Genomic DNA, 20668 nt, shown 5'->3' with positions numbered 1-20668 from the left:
GAGATTAACCCTCATCACCATTGTTCCCATCGAGCTTCGGGCGCTCTATGCCTCTCTGCGTGCTGCAACGGCGCTAGTGTATGCTCGTGTCTCCCGTCCCCGACCTCCAGCCGCTCGGCATGCCGGACTTCCACCGTGGCCCCTAGCAAATCCCAACCCTACCGTGGAATTCCTGCTCCTCCTATGAGATTTTGCTTCCAACCACTCGAGCGCCTCGACCTTTGGCTCATCTCATCATGGGGTCACTGATTGCTCTCCTACGCGTCATCGACCACGGGATCACCGGTTGTTCTCCTCCGCGTCGCCGGCCGCGGGTACGGCGAACTCAACCACAACCTTCCAGAGGAGACTCATCATGGTCGAACTCGGGGGCTCGCAGTGACGCACCAAACACCCTCCCGGGTGCCCCTCCCCAGCCATAGGGAGGGCGCCTGCGGCGGCCATCGCCTGGTAAATGTGCTGGTGGCAAGTGTCATCATGGTGAACAAACAGATGCCATGAGTAGGCTTAAGTTGGGGTCGATGTGCCCCGGGGGATCCGGGGGAGGGGGAGATGAAGAACACACACTCAAAGACATGAGGTTTACCCAGGTTCGGGACCCTCGTGAGGAGGTAACACCTCTACTCATGCTTGTATGCGATGTATAAACACACTATGAGCTACAATGGTGCTCCTCGAGCTGTATGCGAGAAGTAGAAGATGAAGTGATATCTCTAGAGGGAGAGAATGGTCAAGAGTTCAAGTATCCGAGCATCCTGTGCAAGGGAGCTCTACCTCTCCTTATATAGTGGAGATGTAACATACAAGGGAAGGAGCCCTAGCATGGGCTGATCTTGGGAATCTTTGCCTACATTGGGCTGCTCTTGGCCCGTAGCTTTGACTTATGCCCTTCTATTCATGCTCCGGCGTAACTTGAACTCCTCCAACTTAAGGTACGTCGGTATCTTCGTTCCGGCATACACATGTCGGTATCCTGGATCGTAGGCTGACCTTTAATCCGGTCATCATCCTATTAAGCGATAACAAAGCTTATTCGTCTTACTCATGTAAACCGGTAATTAGTCGTATGACTTGAGCATATTAGCCAAGCTCTTGACCTAGCGGGGGTCATCCCCCGACACCAAGAGGTGTGCGTTGTGGCCAAGTATATCGACGGTCGATGCAGGGTGAGATTTTATAGGAGATATAGTGGGAAAGTCAAGCATGTGTTGATAAAAAAAACGTCAAGCATGTCAACATAGACATCTTATCAGTCAGCTTGTCAGATGGGTCCCGTTTGTTAGAACTGTGTTAAAATGTCATCAAATGAAAATTAGTGCAATCTGTAACTCCACGCCTTAGAACCAATAGTCTACTGGGATTTTTTTTTCGCAAAATAGGGGCCTAAATTTTGGTAGTTTTATGTAATTTACTCTGAGTACACAAAGAACATGAGGCATAATAAACTCCTTTTTTGGTTTAGTGTTGCACAGAGACAGCCCAAAATGTGTGAAAATAATGCTACCAAGCTGACACTGAAGGGCATATGCAAAAAGGTGGACTCTCTCCTCTGAGATATTAAATGGACTAATTGTAATTCACCCTTAATCTAGTGACATCCCAAGTGAGTGTAATAAATCCTCAAATGGTTGAGCGCCACACCTACTTGCATAAAAATGAGAGCAACATTGGTGGTGATCCCACGTTAATGTAACTAACATATAAAATGAATTAAAGCCACTTGGAAGATTATACACTTGAGCTAATGATCTGCCTGATCCTACTTTTGAGAAACTACATAGAATTCTAGTATCATCTTCATGGGATTTCAGATTTTCTATTTCTAATATGGTTGGGTGGAACAAGGGTCTTTTTATCATGTTCATCTCCGGTTTTCATGTGGAAATCTTCCTCTATACCACAACTTATTTATATATATAAGAATTGTTGCATGGATAGAGTTGGGTTTCATGAAGTGGTGAAAAAAGCTAGAAGACACAAACATATTGTGGTCATGACATAGACAAATAACGGTACTAGTATAGAATATTAAGAAGAGCTTTGAGAGGATGGTACATTAATAATTAAGGAGCATATAAAAAGGTGAAGACATATATTTTTGCAAGGTTGGATGTGCAGGATAGGAAAAGGAAAGACAAATATTCTATAAGAGGAAGAGAAAGATTCACGGTTGACCTTGAATTATATGCATTGGAAGCTTTTGAGAGATGATGAGTTGAAATGGATCGAGGCGGAGATGTACGGAAAATATCTCAAGGAAGGTGATGTCAATACTTAATTTATATTTTAAAGCTAGTGGAAGGAAAAAATAAAAATCACTTGGTAGTTGGTATACTTCAATACAATGGAGATGAAGTAACTGGAGATGATAACTTGATTAATCATGTTTGGAATTCGATGAGGATATATTTGGGCAATCATATTTGACATAGTTGAGACTAGGTTGAATTGTTTTTGAGAAAACCACTAGTGAAGAGAAAGAAGCTTTAACAAGTTCTTTAGTACAGATAAACTGAAAATGTGTTGTTTGATTTGAAACACAATAAAGTAGCTGGCCCTCATGGGCTACCTGCAAAACTCTATCAAGTGTTCTAAGAAAACATTGAGCTTGATTTGAAGGAATGTTCGGTACTTTTCTTACAAGGAAGTTGCATATTGAAAGATTGAACCATGCCATCGTCACTCTAATTCCCAAGGTCCATGATGCAGAAGTTATACAAAAATTATGGACATATTTGCTTGCTAAATGTAATTTTTAAGGTATTGACAAAGCTTTTAGCAAACATATTAGGTTTAATTATTCACAAAGTCGTAGCATACACTACTCGTACTTATTGATCAAAGATAGATATATATTATCAAAGGGATTTCCCTGCTTCATGAGGCAATAAATGAAGTTCAACAGGAAAAATGTTAGGAGTTATTTTCAATATTGACTTTAAAAAAGAATATGGTGAAGTAAACCATACTTCTCTATATGAGATGATGCAAGCAAAAGGGCTAGGTGATATTTTTTGTGCAGGAATTCTGGCATGCACCCAAACTAATACCAGTCATCAGTTTCATGTGATCGTATGGCTTATATAACTATTACCCCAGGTTTGACATCTGTGTGTCTCATAAAGGCGGAATATTCATTCAGTGGGAGGCGACGTTCCCGTCGACAACGAGGCGCCTGTGGTGACTTCGTCAATTTCAAGATCCAATCCGCCGGCTCAGTCTTCCGGAGGTGCTCATAGGGGTAGGGGTGTGCGTGTGTGCGTTCATAGGGGTGAGTGTATGCGCGTGTATGTGAGCGTCTGCGTTTGTACTGTGTTTCTCAAAAAAAAAAGTATATTTATAATAACCGGATAAGGTTTATGGACTTTTCAGCTCAGGGAAATAAGCAAGAAATAATATGTAATTAATTCCCAATAGTAAGTAAGTAAATAACAAAGCTAATTAATTAAATTGATTCTCTACTAATTTTGCTTTCCTTTGCTAGCAAAGTCTATCGCATAGATAGTACCAGGTACAAACCAAAAGTATTTGACATGCAATCAACACGAGGTTCATCTTCATAGGAAATGTTGAAAAAAGTATGTATCTTTTTGTGGTAAAAACACGTATGTATTATTTTATATACTACTTCCTACAACCCTAAGTACTTGTCACGGGTTTAATGAACCTAGACATTTTTAGCGCCTATTTTGACTAAATCCGTGAGTATATATGGCCGGAGGGAGTAAAGGAACGTTAAAACTTGTAGCTACACATGCATTTTCCATACTGTAAATGCTGGATGTGAAGATATTTCTATAAATACTTTGTAATGCCCATTAAAGATGAGAATATGTACATGGGAATCAGTGATAATATGATGCGTAATCTGGAATACTTTTGTTTACTTGTACCATAATCTGTTGTTGTTGTTTTGTTAGCATATACAATATGGGAAATCGGTGGGATTAGAGCTGGAATATTAGGTCCAATAAAACATTCCTTTCTAAAACGCCTGAAATAACTTCCTATAAATGGAAGTGTTGCATAGCAAAAATTACCCACTAAGAGGTAAGAGAAAGCATCTAAAAACTCCTGGTTGTGGTTCAGCACTTCAGCCTTACTTTCCAACATATAAGGTTTTTAGGCAACAAGGTCCATCATCTCCTTTGCTATTAGACATAGCTGCGTGTAGGCTTGCAATGCTAATTGGAAAGGGAAAATGAGCGAGGTTTAATTACTAGTGTAATTTCTCATTTAGAGGATGTTGGAGTTGCTATTTTACAATATGTAGATCATATCATCCTTTTGCTCAAAGATGATTTCATCAATGGTAGGAATGACAAGTTTGTTATGTGCATTTTTTTAACAAATCCATGTACAGAACATAAATTTCACAAGAGTGAAATATACTTCTTGGGTGATGCCATAGAAAGAGAGCATCTATAAATTGAAAATTTCACATGTGCAACTGCTAAGCCCCTTTAAAATACTTGGGATGCCTATTGATAAGAAGAGACATTCTATCTCATTGGGGACCAGTATACGAAAAAATTGGCAAGAAACTTCCATGTTGGAAAGGAAACTTGCTGTCCACAAAGGGACAAAACTATTATGGTGAATGAATGCTTGAGTAGTTTTCCTAGAGGCACCAAAAAGATGGATGCGCATAGGAAAAGGCTGGTGTGGCATGAGCTTGACAAGAAAAAAATATCATTTTATCAATTGGCAAACCATTTTCCCACGTAAAAGACTATGCTAATCTAGGGGTCTTTCGGACCTAGAAACACGAAATAAAAGATTTTTATGCAAATGGATCTAGAAGTTAGAAAATGCTGAAGGGGCATGATAGGAAGTTATATCTAAGAAATAGCTGAGTATCAATTTTTTCTTAGGCTACTGTTGGACCTGATGTTCTCATTTTTGCAACATATTATGTGTTTAATAGTACTTTTAAAAAAATACAAAAGGATTACAAATATCAGGGATAAAACTTTGCTATAGGAAAATTTCTGGGTGAAAACAATTCTCCATTGACAGTCCAATTTCCCAAATTATACAATTGCACTTTCTCTAAGAGGGTCATTGTAAGACAAGTGAAATATAAATATTGAGGTTTTTTATATTTAGAATAAGTTTATGGGGTAAAACTGTAATGAATTAGAATATTCTGAAGGACATGGTGATGTTGTGATCTGTCTGATGAGCCCGATTGGGTGAAATGGATGATTGGCAGTTTAGAGTAGTTCAAAGTCAGAGATTTATATCTTCAACTGAGATCAATTGGGGTGTTTGTCTACAAGTTTATGTGGAAAATTAACGCCCCTCTCAAAGTGAATTCTTCCTCCAGCTAATGTTGAATAATAATATGTTAAGCAAGGAAAATCCCTTGAAAAGGGCCTTGACAGGCAATAATTATTCTAATTCATTACAGTTGCCCAATCCGTCATGTACTGCAAACATATTTTGTTCTCAGTTGGTCATATGACCGATACCATGTAATTAACCAGTTGCCCAATACGTTTACAGTACATGACTGGATTCAAGCTACAAACTACTTGGATGACTGACCATGTAGCACGGGCAAATTTGCATTCTAAGAATAAGCTAGTGTTTGATTGTCTTATTATGATGACAAAATAAACACTTCGCACTTTCATGCCATTGCATTTTACAAGGTTGTATTTGGTGGGAATAACTCCTCTATGAAGATAGAATGCATTTTTTGTATTTTTAACGATATCTTTATTTTCTAGATTTTTTTAATTATCAACTGGCAACCTCCGACTGGGCTAGTGCGTCAGCCTCCTGCGGTAGACTTTATGGCATGATTAACTCATGGGTCATATTGCAGAAAAGCAAGGGGAAAGAAACCTTAAGGAGGGCGAGGAGAAGATCAAGCTGGTGATTCTAGACGCTGGGTGCCGACTACTGCAAGATTATGTTGATGTCTGAAGTTTTTTTCGATGTTGTAGGGAGATTTTGTCCAGACATGTGTGATGTTTTATTCTGATTTTTTTTTTGTTCTAGGAGCGCTAGGTTCCCTAGACTCCAAAGGTGATGCAATAAGAGCCGCTCTAGATACTTAGCCCTTTTCTTTCTTTTTTGGTTCCTTTTGTTTCACTCTTTTAAAATTGTGTGACGGTTTCTTTAATGGAAATTAACGAAGGAGTAACAAAAATGTGAGAACCAGCTTGCACATGCGGTGAAGTGAGTTTGTGTGTCTTTCTTTTGAGAATGCACGGATTGAGAGCTGCCATTCTATTAGATTGAGAAAACAGAACAAGAGTCAAAGTTCTGTTCAATCATCACCACAAAAATATTCAGTTTTCCGTGATCCATGTGAGTAGGCAAGAAAATAAGCTAAGGATCACGTATACACTTTCCTCTTAAAATACAGACACATGTAAATTGTTAAATGTAACACTGATATCTTCCAACCTGATTCTGGTGGACATACATATATATGCTACTAAGGTAGGATGGCCCCCCAAGCGTGAACATCAGCAACAAAACTGCACTTCCTTCACAAGAACTTGCAGGTTCTTGCAAATCAGGGCTAAACGTGATGTCCAGCTTGGAGGCTAGATCAGGGCTGCTCAGCTTTTCTGTCTAGCCAGCCATGAGTCTATCAACCATAGCATTATTCCATAATATTTGGGTAAATAAAGCTATATATATCCTGTAAATCTAAGCTCACTGGGTGTAGTGCATGCTACCGACTAAATCAGAGAGCGGCTCCGCCGGCTCTAGCTAGCTAAGGCCCTAACTACATAGTATGTACCTAAGCTAGCAGTGTGTCTGCTGGTACCCTGGTGAAGCTTAGGGCTCATCCTCCAGCGGCTCGTCGTTGTGGACCGGCTTACGGCGGGTCGCGCGAGATGTGTAGTCCCTGCTGAGCATGGTGTTCATCTCGGCCACCGCATCCCGGTGGTGGTGCTTCGTCACCCCCCATGTCTCCACCGCTCTTAGCGGCCGTGAGCCGCCGGCGTTCACAACGACAGGGTCTGGCGCCTTTCCTGCATCATCACCAGCCACACGCCCTCTGATGTTCTTGAGCGTCACCACTGCAGAGACAACGAACATCAGACACTTCAGCAAAGCCTACTTCCGTTCAACAACAAACAAAGAACTGTGGTTAATTGGACAGGAAATCTCACCATGGCGAGCACTGGCCGTGAGAAGTGAAGAGAAGAGCAGGGCGACCACAAGAAGGCTGATAGCACTAGTCATTCTGTAGTTCATGGTGAACTTTTTTCCTGGGTATGCAATGTGTGTTTTTTGTGTAGGAGTTGAAGAGGAGGACAAGGTTTTGGGGTTGTTGAGTTTTATAGGGAAAGCGATGGCCAATGTGTGCTACTAGCAGGAGTATCTGGCTAGGGTCTAGGGATAGATATGAGTCAAAGCTAGCTGAGGATGCCTAGAGAACATCTGTTCTGACCGTACCTCCGCGCTAGTCTTGTTTAACGAACCCTAGGAGTTGTTTATGGCCTCAGCCTGGAGAGTATCAACCAAAAGCATCCAAGAGCTAATCTCAGTGTCAGGTGTGTGTACTTTGTGAATACTGCGGCTGTTTTTCTTTGAAATATATGACAACTAGCTTCAACGTATCAACGTGGTCTTCGTTACTACTATCAAGAAGAAAAAGGTAGACTTTTTGTTTGATGTCTAAATCCACCCATGCCGGATTCTTCTGGGCTTTTGGTCGTCGACGCCACACTGGCACAGTTACAAAATTTTCAGGAGATGAGAGAAAGGTGACATGCATCTTTAATTCGAAAGATCATAAGCAAACGTAGGTAGATCCTACTCTTTATGAGTAATAAGAATGGTAAAATCAGATGAAAAAATAATGCGAAAAAATGAGGTTGTAGTGTTGGATTATCGCGACACTTAAGGCTCTTTAGCTTGTTTTTCGTGCAAATACTCATGGGCGGATCTAGCCTATTGACAAGGGGGACAGCTGCCCCCACTTTAATTTGTAATCTCTTTGTAAAGTCTAGCTTAAATAGAGTTTTGCCCCCACTTAAAAAATATTTTTTCTTCAATATAAGCACATTCTTGCCCCCTCTTAATTCTCATCCTGGCTCCGCCCATGCAAATACTAAATTCTAGAGAAATCCTATGGGTAAAACTGGCATCAAAGAAAACTTGTATTTTCTGTTTAGTCTGTTTCTTCCAATGAAATGGATGGAAAGCATCACCAGAGATTTTTTAAAAAATATATTTCTTCACTTTTTGAACGAATCAAAGAGATCCTTGCTACTCGAAGACAGCTGCTAGCTAGTAGTACCATCAAATTTTTACCTTGTGTTAGTTACCGACCCGATCGATATGCTGCCACGAGGCGCTCTTCTTTTCTCCTCTTCCTCAGGTTTGGCAGGGCCAGCGCAGTGGCACGAGGGGCGTGCTGCCCAACCTCTTGCCGAGCGGTGGGTGGCTTTTGGGGGCCGAGCTGCCTGCCTGTTGGTGGTGGTGGTGACTGGTTGGTGCCACTGACGCGAGACGACGATGGCTGATGCAGCTCACGCCGCGCGCGATGCGAAGTCGGGCATACAGTGCATGCACCACTTCGCCGGCCGGCCGGCCACGTGCCGCCCATCGTACGACGCGACTTCGCTACCCTAACCCTCTCCGGATCTCCTTCACATTTTTCCCCTTTTCTTTTTTTCGGAGTCAGCAACGGTGATGGAGATGACAGTGGAGTCGATGGAGATGGATCCGGGGCAATTCCTCATCTCAGCAGAGTGCCGGAACAGAGACTTCTATCCCCCCGAATCTTGTCTGCGACGACGGCGAAGCTACGGAACTTTTCGTGGGCGGAGTCTTGTATATTTAGGGTTTTTGCGTCGAATGCTTTATATAGGCGGAGAATTTAGGTCGGTGGGGTGCCTGGGGGGCCACACCATGCTTTGGCGCGGGCTAGGGACAGGCCGCGCCAAGGGCAGGTGTGGCCACCTTGTGGCCCCCCTTTGTCCCTTCTCCGGACTCCGTCTTCGCTCCGGGAAAAATAGGAACTTTAGTTTTTGTTTCGTCCAATTCCGAGAAAATTTCATATACAACTTTTCTGAAATACAAAAATAACAGAAAATAGGGAACTGGTACTGTGGCATCTTGTCAATAGGTTAGTTCCGAAAAATGCATAAAAGTGCCACGAAGTGTAAACAAAACGTATAGAAATTGGTGTAGAACAAGCATGAAGCATCAAAAATTATACATACGTTTACAATGTATCACGCCTCGAGCTCGCCAACGCTAGTCGGAATCGGGCCGAGCTTCGTCTCAATCGGGATATGAGGACTCGATTGCTTTTTTTCGTTTTATGTTTAAGGGTCTTCCTGCAAAACTTGGACCTCCTGGTAATTTCATATTTCTGAATATAACCCTCAGCGTGTCTCAACACATACAAATCCACCAAACAAACATCTCAATTCAGTATGTATCAACCAACCTACGCTACCAAACACACATCAAAATCTCAGCCTAACCTAGCTAGGGTCAACATGTATGAGAAGAGATAGAGAATCTGAGATGAGCCGGGCTACCAAACACACCCTAAATGAGCCGCCCCGATAGATTCGTTGAGATCTGGCTTTTTTTGGTTTTGGGAAATTTCTAGAAACTTCAGGGTGGGTTTACCTTGGTTTCTCCTCATTTTCTACCGGGTTTGTTTGGTTCTTGCAGTTCTGTTTATTTTTCTTTTTTTGTTTTCAGTTTCATTTTCTGGGTGGGTTTTCCTGGTTTTTTGGTTGGGTTTTCTCCTTTTTTTTCTATTTCCGCTTTATGTTATCATTTTCAAATCTTAAACATTTTAAAAATTCAAATATTTTTAGATTTGATTTTTTTTCAATCAGACCATTTTATAAATGTATTTTTTCACATGTTTGAAATATGATTTTTAACTTGTTTCTAATTTTTTTAATTTTGTACATTTTCAAATTTAAACATTTTTAAATATGAATAATTTCCAAATGTTATTTTTTCTTATTTGAACATTTTTTGAATTTCAAACTTTTGGGAATTTGAACATTTTTTTAATTTGAACTTGTTCAAATTTTGGAAAAATTTCGGATTTGTATATTTTTGAATTTTAAACATTTTTTTTGGATTTGAACGATTTTCTAATCTAAACCTTTTTGCATCGTTTGAACTTTTCTCATATTTAAACTTTTTAAATTTTGAGCCTCAGCCGGTGTGGCTGTTCCGTAGGTTTTTTTAGTGGAAGTTGTTCCCTACATATACGACCAAATTCCATTAAATTCTAGATTTAAGAATTATTGAAATTCAAAAAAATCAAAGATGAAAATTGTTGAAATTCAAAAATTGTTTAAATGTGAAAATTGTTCAAATTAAAAAGTTGTTTAAATACAAAAATTGTAAGTTGTTCAAATTTAAAAATTATTCAAATTCGAGAAAATGTTAAGATTAGAAAAATGTCCAAATTTGAAAACCGTTCACATATAAAACAATAATCAATTTTCGAAAATAATGTTTTTCAAATTTTAGAAAATATATAAATTTAAAATATGTTCATATTTAAAAAAATAATAATTAAAAAATTTAGATTTTTTAGAAATTTAGTTTGCAAAAAAAGTTCAAGGTAATTTTTTTGAATTTTTAAAAAATGTAGAAAAAGAAGAAAAAAAGCAGAAAAGGAGAGAAACGGAAAAAGGAGAAAAGAAGGACGCTGTTGGGCCGGCCCAACACCCACCGTAGGGTGTGCGGCACACGGTCCGCACCGACCAGGGTGGTTTATAGCACACGCCCAGAGCCTGCAACCAGTCGCCAAATCGAGCCCCTATCCCCATTACCAAAACACCTGTGTATGGATTTGGATATGGCCATTACCCACAAAAAATAAATGGGGTGAGTGCATGGTGGGCGTGACCGGGCCTTACCTCGGGCCTCATTTCCTTGTCCCTGGTTTTCTCCCTGTCCACTCCTCCACTTCTCGCGTATCTTCTGGCACCGCCGTCGCGACCGAGGTTTATAGCACACGCCCAGAGCCTGCAACCAGTCGCCAAATCGAGCCCCTATCCCCATTACCAAAACACCTGTGTATGGATTTGGATATGGCCATTACCCACAAAAAATAAATGGGGCGAGTGCATGGTGGGCGTGACCGGGCCTTACCTCGGGCCTCATTTCCTTGTCCCTCATTTTGTCCCTGTCCACTCCTCCACTTCTCGCGTATCTTCTGGCACCACCGTCGCGACCGAGCAATCCAACCGACGTTCGACAAATGCCCTCGTGCCATGGGGAAAACTAAGGGAGTCACCACGGCAGCAACAAAGAAGCCCAAGTCCAAGCCAAAGCAGCGTGGCGGTGTCGACTTCAAGGTAAATCACCCACGATCGCCGCCTGAACCCCCACTCCCCGCTGGGAGCCTTCCGACGCTAACCGTGTAAGATTTTGTTGGTTTGCATAAGTACAAGCACAAGGTAGGGCGCAAGCTCGCCACCAAAGAACACCACTAGCATGGAGATCAAGTCCAAAAGTGAGGAAAAGTGTGGTGTATAGGATTTCCTGATCAGCGGTAGGGATGACACTCATAGGGTATGGGCGGAGCTATCCCATATCCATACCCGTCACATCTAATCATACCCATCACCCGTACTCACACCAATCAATGAGTATAAGTGTAACACCCCAAATTTTAAAACAAAGAGAAAATGAATTTCCTTTTTCCAAAAATGAGAACCAACAAAAACTTTTCTTACATAGAGTGCTCATACCTAATACTTGTGTTTTGCCATGATGAGTGTTACTATGTTTGTGTGATAAACCCTAAAACCCTAAAGTGATCAAGTGAAGATCACCAACCAAATAAAATAAAAGAGAAAGAAATCAAATAAGAAAAAAACCTAAACCCTAACCTTCTCAAAAATCATTTGGATCTATTTTGAGAAACTAAAATAAAAGGAAAAGACATATGTGGGCATGTAGCCCTAAGGTGTAAATTTTGAACTCTACCTTTCTTACTTTGCCAAATGGTGGTGAACCATTGCAAAACTTGCTAAACCCTAAACCTCATCCCTCTTGTCACAAGCCTATGGATACTTTTTGCAAATGCTCCAACCTTGAGTGTTGACCTTGGTAGATTATTTGAAATACATCAACACACTCAACCAAGTACTTACCAACCAATTCAAGTGAGAAATAAAATAAAATCAAACATATGCATAGATGTATATGTCACATTTAGCCAAAATATCAAATCTTAACCTAGGCACCCCCCATTACCCCAAAATGGTTTGAACCCTTTACCCAACTTATTCTAACACCAAATAAACCTCACTCTTGTCAAAATAAAGCAAAGAAAAATAAAAGAATAAAAGTTAGAAAATCACAAAACCCTCACATATGGTTTATGCCATTTTTACAAATCTTTGACCTAGACCATTTTGGCCTTCACCATTAGTTGTTTTATGTTACTAAACATTTATTACAACTTTTGGAATCAAATAAACACAAATCAAATCAAATCCAAACTCAAAATGGGCTCACATACAATAATAGTCAAATCTGCCATTTATATTCTGGTCACCACTTTGAGCCCTTGCAATTCAAAATTTTCAAACCAAACTTGCTCAAGTATTTGCATGTCATCCAAGAGGACATCAAGATGAACAACTTTTGTAAAGACAACCATGCCAAATTCATTTTGGATCAAAATCTATGCTCATGTAAAGTTAGGACTTTTTAATATGAGGAACAATCTCACTTTGCCAATTTTTGCTATTCTTTGATTTTTTTTAAATTCCACCACCACCCATGTTTGTCTCTGGTCAATTGCAACTCATCCAAATCCTCCATTTTCAAATTTTTGAACCAAAGTGCACAAACCAAAATTTGACAAAACTTGCAATTTGCAAATAGGCATAATTGCAAACACTATTTGAAATAGTGTTTCTTGTCCAACCTTGACCACCACTAGGCCCCTACCTGTCCCCTGGTCCCCTCTCACCCTCACACCAGTACAGGAACCCTAGGAGGGCAAGCTAGCAAGCAAGGACATGGCCATGCCGGCCATGTCACTCACCATGCCGGCCATGCCGTGCTCCCTCTCCTCTCCTTCCTTCCCACCACTGGCCCTGGTGCCCAAGCCCGCCACCATGCATCCCTACACCACCCTAGCACCTCCAGTGTCGAGGTGAACGACGACAGCCGCCGGATGACGCGCGCCCAGAACGGCATCGGCGTGCCGATGACGTCGCGAGTGTGCATGCCGCAGACGTCACTGGACACGCGCCGCACGGCCACCTCGTGCAGCCCCTGGCCCCTACCTAGACGAGTTGAGCGTCGCAGCGCCACCACGACCCCGCCAGACATGCGCGCGACCACGACCCGTGACCGCCGCCGCCGGAGATGGAGACCAAACCCCGCCGCGGACACCACCCGACACGGAAGCAATGTGGACCAACCAGACCGTCCCCCACCTAGCTAGCAGGCGCCCTAGCACCGCACGGACACCGTCTACCTCGCGCCTACCTCGCCAGCCCCCTTCCTTCGCCAGAGCCACCGCTCTGCTGTCGCCCTGGCCGCCCACCTCACGGCCAACTCAAACCCTATAAAAGGGAAGCTCGCGCGCTTGATTCCTTCACACCAATCTGCTCCCCTCCTCTCCCTGATCCTCCTCGCACTCTCTCCCCTCAACATTGCGCACCGCCGCCGCTCAATTGCACCATCGCCGCCCGTGCTCCGCCGCAGAAGCCGCCGGAGCTAGAAGCCACCCAGGACCTGCGACTTGTTCGAGAAGCACCGCCGTCGTCGACAACCTCCTCCTGCCTCGTCGCCGACCCTCGCCGGAGTCCCTGCTCGCCGTCGACCCCCTTCCTCCGCCGTGCCCGCTGATGTCTACGGGTGCTTCTATTCTTGTAGACAGTGTTGGGCCTCCAAGAGCAGAGGTTTATAGAACAGCAGCAAGTTTCCCTTAAGTGGATCACCCAAGGTTTATCGAACTCAGGGAGGAAGAGGACAAAGATATCCCTCTCAAGCAACCCTGCAATCACGATACAAGAAGTCTCTTGTGTCCCCAACACACCTAATACACTTGTCAGATGTATAGGTGCACTAGTTCGGCGAAGAGATAGTGAAATACAAGTGGTATGAATGAATATGAGCAGTAGTAACGGCGCCAGAAAAGTGCTTGCTGGCGTGCAGTTGATGGTAGTAATATTGCAGGAAGTAAACATGCAGCAGAACAGTAAACAAGCGGTGTTTGCAGTATTGGAAACAAGGCCTAGGGATTATACTTTCACTAGTGGACACTCTCAACATTGATCACATAACAGAATAAAATAGATAAATGATATACTCTACACTCTCTTGTTGGATGATGAACACCACTAATTGTGTAGGATTACACGAACCCTCAATGCCGGAGTTAACAAGCTCCACAATATTCGATATTCATGTTTAAATAACCTTAGAGTGTATGATAGATCAACACAACTAAACCAAGTACTAACATAGCATGCACACTGTCACCATCACACTATGAAGGAGGCATAGATCACATCAATACTATCATAGCAATAGTTAACTTCATAATCTACAAGAGTGTTATCACCAGAATTTGACCGAGTCAGAGGTGGGCCGCGATCAAGATGGGCTTGAAGAATATACATGGAAGAATGTACGTGAATCGGCCTTATATACAAAGTTTGGGCTAGTTTGCCCGTGTATCTGTAATATAGTAGGATACGTGTCGATTAGATAGAGTTTGGCCCGTGCCCGGTTGGGATTATTCCCACGTTAGAAAGTCTACGGACTATAAATATGTATCTAGGGTTTATGAAATAAACAACAATCACGTTCACCACAAACCAATCTAGGCGCATCGCCAACTCCCTTGTCTCGAGGGTTTCTTCCGGGTAAGCATCATGCTGCCTAGATCGCATCTTGCGATCTAGGCAGTATACGTTTATTCGCCTACCATGCGTTGCTCGTACTGAAGCCTTTTTGATGGCGAGCAACGTATTTATCTTAGATGTGTTAGGGTTAGCATTGTTCATCGTATCATATGCTGTCGTCGTGCAACCCTGAGACGTCTAGCCGCCTTTACACCTATCTTAGGTGTAAGGGCGGCACCCCGCTTGATCTTTATTTAGTAGATTCGATCCGTTATGGTTGCTCCTTGTTCTTCAAAGATTAGTTTAACATCTGCATAGTTAGGCCTTACAAACGGGTTGAAGGATCCAGTGGCGCGTAGGGTGTAGTTTGCTAGCCCTAGACAGGATGTTCCGAGGATCAACTTCGTGTTGGTTTTTAGGCCTTGCCTAGGGTCGGTTCACGATCACCGTGCGTGGCCGCCAGGCTCAATCACGAGTAGGATGTTCCGATTATGTGGTGAAAACCCTAAATCGTAGTAGGTCGTTTTAGCTTTATATTGATCAAGCAGGACCACCATATATTCGTACACCTCGTACGAATCATGGGTGGATCGGCTCTTTGAGCCGATTCACAGGACAACCTGAGAGCCGATCGAGGCTCGTATTTAATGTTTACGTGTATGCCATGCAGGAAACTAAGCGAGGCACATCCATCACCTTCCTGACCAGGTATAGGTCAGGTGGCACGCCCTTGCACCAGCATCGGACGTGCGTGCCGAGTCTTTGCGGGCCGTCGCTCGGAGGGACCAGGGCCAGCCGCAGTCCTGGGAGCCTCCCGGCTCTACCGTGTTGCCCATCGCTGCTCGCTGGTGGGTTTCTGACCGCAACACATTCTGGCACGCCCGGTGGGACAATCGTCGACATCAACCGCATCGCCATCTACATCTGAGATGGCGGAAGGCACTCCAGTCACGTACGAGGATCTGACCGAGGAGCTCAAGAAGAAGTATGACGAGGTCAAAGCAATCCTCGAAGCCGACCTCATCGGCTCTTTTCACAGAACCCGCTCACATGGCATCAGGTGGAAAGGGTTCTCACCTGAAGGCGCGCTCGATGGAGTGGACCTGTCCGCCCCGTCAGAAGAACGCACCAGGTCCCTGCGTCAGGAGATTAACTTCATGGTAGCTCACTCGCTGCACCGCCATTCTGAGAGCCTGGTGAACACTTTGGAGCGTGTCGCTCTTCGGGTGATCCAGGAAATCATGAGGCATCAGTACTCTCCGTCAGGACCAGCTCTCGGGACTCACCAAGGAGAGATGCCACTCCAGTCCGGTCCACCACTGCCATTCGCATTGGCAGCACCAGAAGTGCCAAATTCACCGGCATACGCCGTTGACTTGGTGGAATGCACGTACCCTGGGAGGTGCCAGCTAAAATTCTCGTTCGACATCAACATGGTAGGACTTGGGCGCCACCCTGGTGAGGACAGAGACGAGGGCAGCTGCTCTCATAGCGAGGACAAGGAGGAAGCCGTTCCACGCGATCGGCTCCGACACTTCCAGAAAATCCTGGTTACAATCAAGATGAAGGCCGATTCCAGCAATCGGCCTGTATTATCCTTACCACACGTTCTCCCTGTATCTAGTGTCGACCTCACGGGTGACGGAAAGCTAGGGTATGGGTTTACATCGGCTGATGAGCTAGAAGAAGTCGACATCGGTCCTGGGGATAAGCCGCGACCAACTTTTATCAGCAAGAAGTTAGATCCACATCTTAGGGGTCAGATGATAGCTCTGTTAAAAGAATACCCAGATTGCTTTGCATGGGATTACACAGAGATGCCTGGGTTAGACAGGAGCATCATTGAACATCGGCTCCCCCTTAAGAAGGGATTTCGGCCTTTCCAACAACGAGCACGTCAGATGAAGGCCGAAATTCTGGAAGAGGTCAAGAAAGAGATCGAGAAGATGTTGGCCGCCGGGTTCATCAGGCCATGCAGGTATGCTGAATGGATCTCCAGTATCGTTCCTGTAGAGAAGAAAGATGGCCGATGGCGTGTGGCCATCGATTTCCGAGATCTCAACAGAGCCACTCCAAAAGATGAATATCCAATGCCTGTGGCAGAAACGTTAATCAATGCAGCTGCTGGTCACAAGGTGTTGAGCTTCATGGATGGCAACGCTGGCTATAACCAAATCTTCATGGCTCCAGAAGATATACACAAGACCGCATTCAGAGTACCAGGGGCAGTAGGCTTGTTTGAATATGTAGTCATGACCTTTGGGTTGAAGAATGCTGGTGCAACGTACCAAAGAGCCATGAATTATATATTTCATGACCTGATCGGCAAGTTGGTGGAAATCTACATCGATGACGTGGTAGTCAAATCTTCTCCATGGAGGGACACTTGGATGATTTGCGACGCATCCTAGACCGAACTCGGAAGTTCGGACTGCGAATGAATCCAAAGAAATGTGCTTTTGGTGTGACGGCCGGTCAGTTCCTAGGTTTTCTGGTTCATGAACGGGGAATTGAGATCGGCCTGAAAAGTCAAGAGGCAGTGCGTACCATGCAGCCGCCCACCACGAAGAAGGAGCTCCAACGTCTTATCGGCAAGATCAACTTTGTCCGACGATTCATCTCTAACCTGTCAGGACGAATCGAGCCGTTCATAGCGCTGGTGAAAATTAAATCTGATGACGAGTTTCACTGGGGGGCAGAACAGCAGCAGGCGTTTGATGAAATTAAGCGGTATCTGACAACGCCGCCAGTGCTAGTTCCGCCCCAACAAGACAGGCCTTTCTATATCTACTTATCAGTAGCTGACACGTCCATCGCTTCGGTGGTGGTGCAACTCCATGAGGGTGTTGAAAAGGTCGTTTTCTACCTCAGCAGAAGGATGTTGGACGCGGAGACAAGGTATCCTGAGGTCGAGAAGCTTTGCCTTTGCCTGTTCTTCACCTGCACCAAGCTTCATCACATCCTTTTGACGGCAGAGATCATCGTCATATGCAAGTCAGACGTTGTCAAGCACATGCTGTCGGCCCCTGTTTTGAAAGGCCGACTTGGTAAGTGGATGTTTGCGTTGTCGGAGTTCGATCTTCGGTATCAGCCTGCGAAAGCAGTCAAGGGACAAGCGTTGGCCGATCTTATAGCTAAACGGATTAATACTAATATAGCAGCACTATCTGTACGTGCATGGGCTATGTTCTTCGATGGATCGACTTGTGACGATGGTTGTGGCATCGGCATTCTGCTCGTGTCGCCTCGGGGAGCAACATATTCTTTCGCCATCAGGCTATCTACCCCTTGCACCAACAATGTTGCTGAGTATGAGGCAGTGCGCAAGGGAATGGAGTTGATTTTGGAAGCCGGGGCAGAGGCAGTGGAGCTTTTTGGAGACTCGAAGTTGGTGATTAACCAGCTCACGGATGAATATAAGTGCGAGAGTGAATCGCTTTTCCCATATTGGATGGAATGCCGTGAGTTGATGACGCAGTTTCGGTACATCAACTTTAATTGGGTCCCAAGATCCCAAAATACCGAGGCCAACGATCTCGCACAAATGGCGTCAGGCTATAAGGTATCAGACGGGTCAGAAGTTCAGGTGCAGTTCTTGGAACAGGATGATTGGAGAGCCGAAATCTTCAATTACTTAAAAGATTCGGCTCGGGGGGCACCTAAACGGATAAGATACAAGGCCATGAAGTATGTCCTCATAGGAGATGACATGTTCTACAGAACGTTGGAAGGGTTACTACTCAAGTGCCTGGGACCAACTGAGTCTAATCGGCTCTTACATGAGGTGCATGAAGGAGTCTGTGGAACTCACCAGTCGGCTCATAAGATGAAGTGGCTGATTAGACGATCAGGGTTTTACTGGCCCACCATGCTTGAGGATTGCTTCAAGTACTACAAGGGGTGCCAAGCGTGCCAGATGTTCGGGAAGATTCAGATGGTACCCGCATCAGCAATGAACCCTATCATCAAGCCCTGGCCATTTCGAGGGTGGGGCATGGATATGATCGGCAAAATCCATCCGGCGTCGAGTAAAAAACATGAATGGATTTTGGTCATTACAGATTACTTCACCAAGTGGGTGGAGGCCATCCCTATGAAGAAGGTAAAATCAGAAGATGTGATCAAGTTTGTGAAAGACACGTCATTCATAGGTTCGGGATTCCCCAAACCATCACGACCGATGGAGGTTCGGTCTTTATTTCAGAAAGTTCTGTGATGACATGGGGATTAAGCTGATCCGATCATCTCCATACTATGCTCAAGCCAACGGGCAAGCTGAAGCGTCCAATCAAAGCCTGATCAAGTTGATCAAGAGGAAAATTGACGAGAACCCTAGGGATTGGCATGAAACGTTATCAGAAGCTTTGTGGGCCTACCGCATGTCATGCCATGGAGCTATAAAAACTTCGCCATACCAGCTCGTCTATGGACAGGAGGCTGTATTACCTTGGGAAATTACGGCTGGATCAAGACGTGTCACGTTTCAGAATGATCTAACACCTAAAGAATATGCAGCTTTGATGAGTGACACTATTGAGGATGCAACGGAACTTAGACTTTGGTCGTTGGAGAAGATTAAAGAGAACAAATCCAGGGTAGCTCGTGCATACAATAAGAAGGTTAGACCAAAGGAGTTTCAAGTTGGTGATCTAGTATGGGAAGCTGTGTTGCCATTAGGAACCAAGGACAGAGCATATGGCAAATGGTCTCCTAATTGGCACGGTCCGTACAAAGTCATCCAGGCCTTGAAGGGTAATGCATACATGCTGGAGCAGCTGGACGGCGTTAAGTTCCCAGTAGCCGTCAATGGTCAACACCTCAAGAAGTATTTCCCAAGCATGTGGGATGACCAGTAAATGAAGTATGAGGGGGGCCGATTGGAAATCGGCCAGTAAAAAGAAATTTTTATATACAAATCATAGCCGATGCGCAGACATTGACTTGAGAAATATGGATACCAGTATAGCCGATGCACGGACATCGACTTTAGAATAATGAAAAAGCCGATGCGTAGCCATCGACTCTAGAGGAACAAAGCTCAATGGAGCAGGTTAACAGATCGGTTTCATACCAGAGTTCACGACGTCTGAGATAATTCTCGTATTAGATTTGCTGTATCTGTGCGTTTGAGACCGGAGGAGGGTGTGAATTGGATTTATTGGCCGTATGAATAGGCAACTGTTATGGCCTTAAAGCATGTTTGTGACATAAGCCGATGCCCTGCCATCGGCTCTCGGTACATCAACTTCGTTTGACAATCGGCAAAATTGATAAAGGATTTCTTACAAAGAAAGAGCCGATTGCTCAAGAAAGGAAGAACAAAAGAAAGGCCTACTGGCCGATCTACTACTACTACTAGGCCTATGCTACTAGGTCCTAGCCTACGGGCCGTTGCTGCCCTCGTCGTCGTCGGAGCTCTCGTCGGCGCTGCTGCCGGCGGGCTCCTCGTCGCTGCTCCAGCGGCCCCCAGTGGGGGCCTCCTGATGGCGTGTAACTCACACGTTCGTTGGGAACCCCAAGAGGAAGGTATGATGCGCACAGCAGCAAGTTTTCCCTCAGAAAGAAACCAAGGTTTATCGAACCAGGAGGAGCCAAGAAGCACGTTGAAGGTTGATGGCGGCGGGATGTAGTGCGGCGCAACACCAGAGATTCCGGCGCCAACGTGGAACCTGCACAACACAACCAAAGTACTTTGCCCCAACGAAACAGTGAGGTTGTCAATCTCACCGGCTTGCTGTAACAAAGGATTAACCGTATTGTGTGGAAGATGATTGTTTGCAGAAAACAGTAAAACAAGTATTGCAGTAGATTGTATGCGATGTAAAGAATAGGAC

The 20668-nt window shown here is 44.2% G+C and overlaps 1 protein-coding gene across 1 annotated transcript; it reads right to left on the bottom strand.

Annotated features, from left to right (window-relative positions):
• Window positions 1-6369: 6369 nt before the first annotated feature.
• On the bottom strand, window positions 6370-7264 carry LOC127330492 (uncharacterized). Its single transcript, XM_051356687.2, has 2 exons — window positions 7140-7264; window positions 6370-7046 (listed from the first exon to the last, which is right to left on the bottom strand). Exons 1-2 carry the CDS (start codon window positions 7222-7224, stop codon window positions 6802-6804), a joined length of 330 nt encoding a protein of 109 aa, XP_051212647.1. The 5' UTR covers window positions 7225-7264; the 3' UTR covers window positions 6370-6801.
• Between the last annotated feature and the right edge of the window lie 13404 nt (window positions 7265-20668).

The sequence above is a fragment of the Lolium perenne genome, chromosome 2, assembly GCF_019359855.2.
Source record: "Lolium perenne isolate Kyuss_39 chromosome 2, Kyuss_2.0, whole genome shotgun sequence".
In the NCBI taxonomy this organism is placed as follows: domain Eukaryota; kingdom Viridiplantae; phylum Streptophyta; class Magnoliopsida; order Poales; family Poaceae; genus Lolium; species Lolium perenne.
Note: the sequence above shows the minus strand (reverse complement) of the source record. Positions and strands in the feature narration are given on the sequence as shown.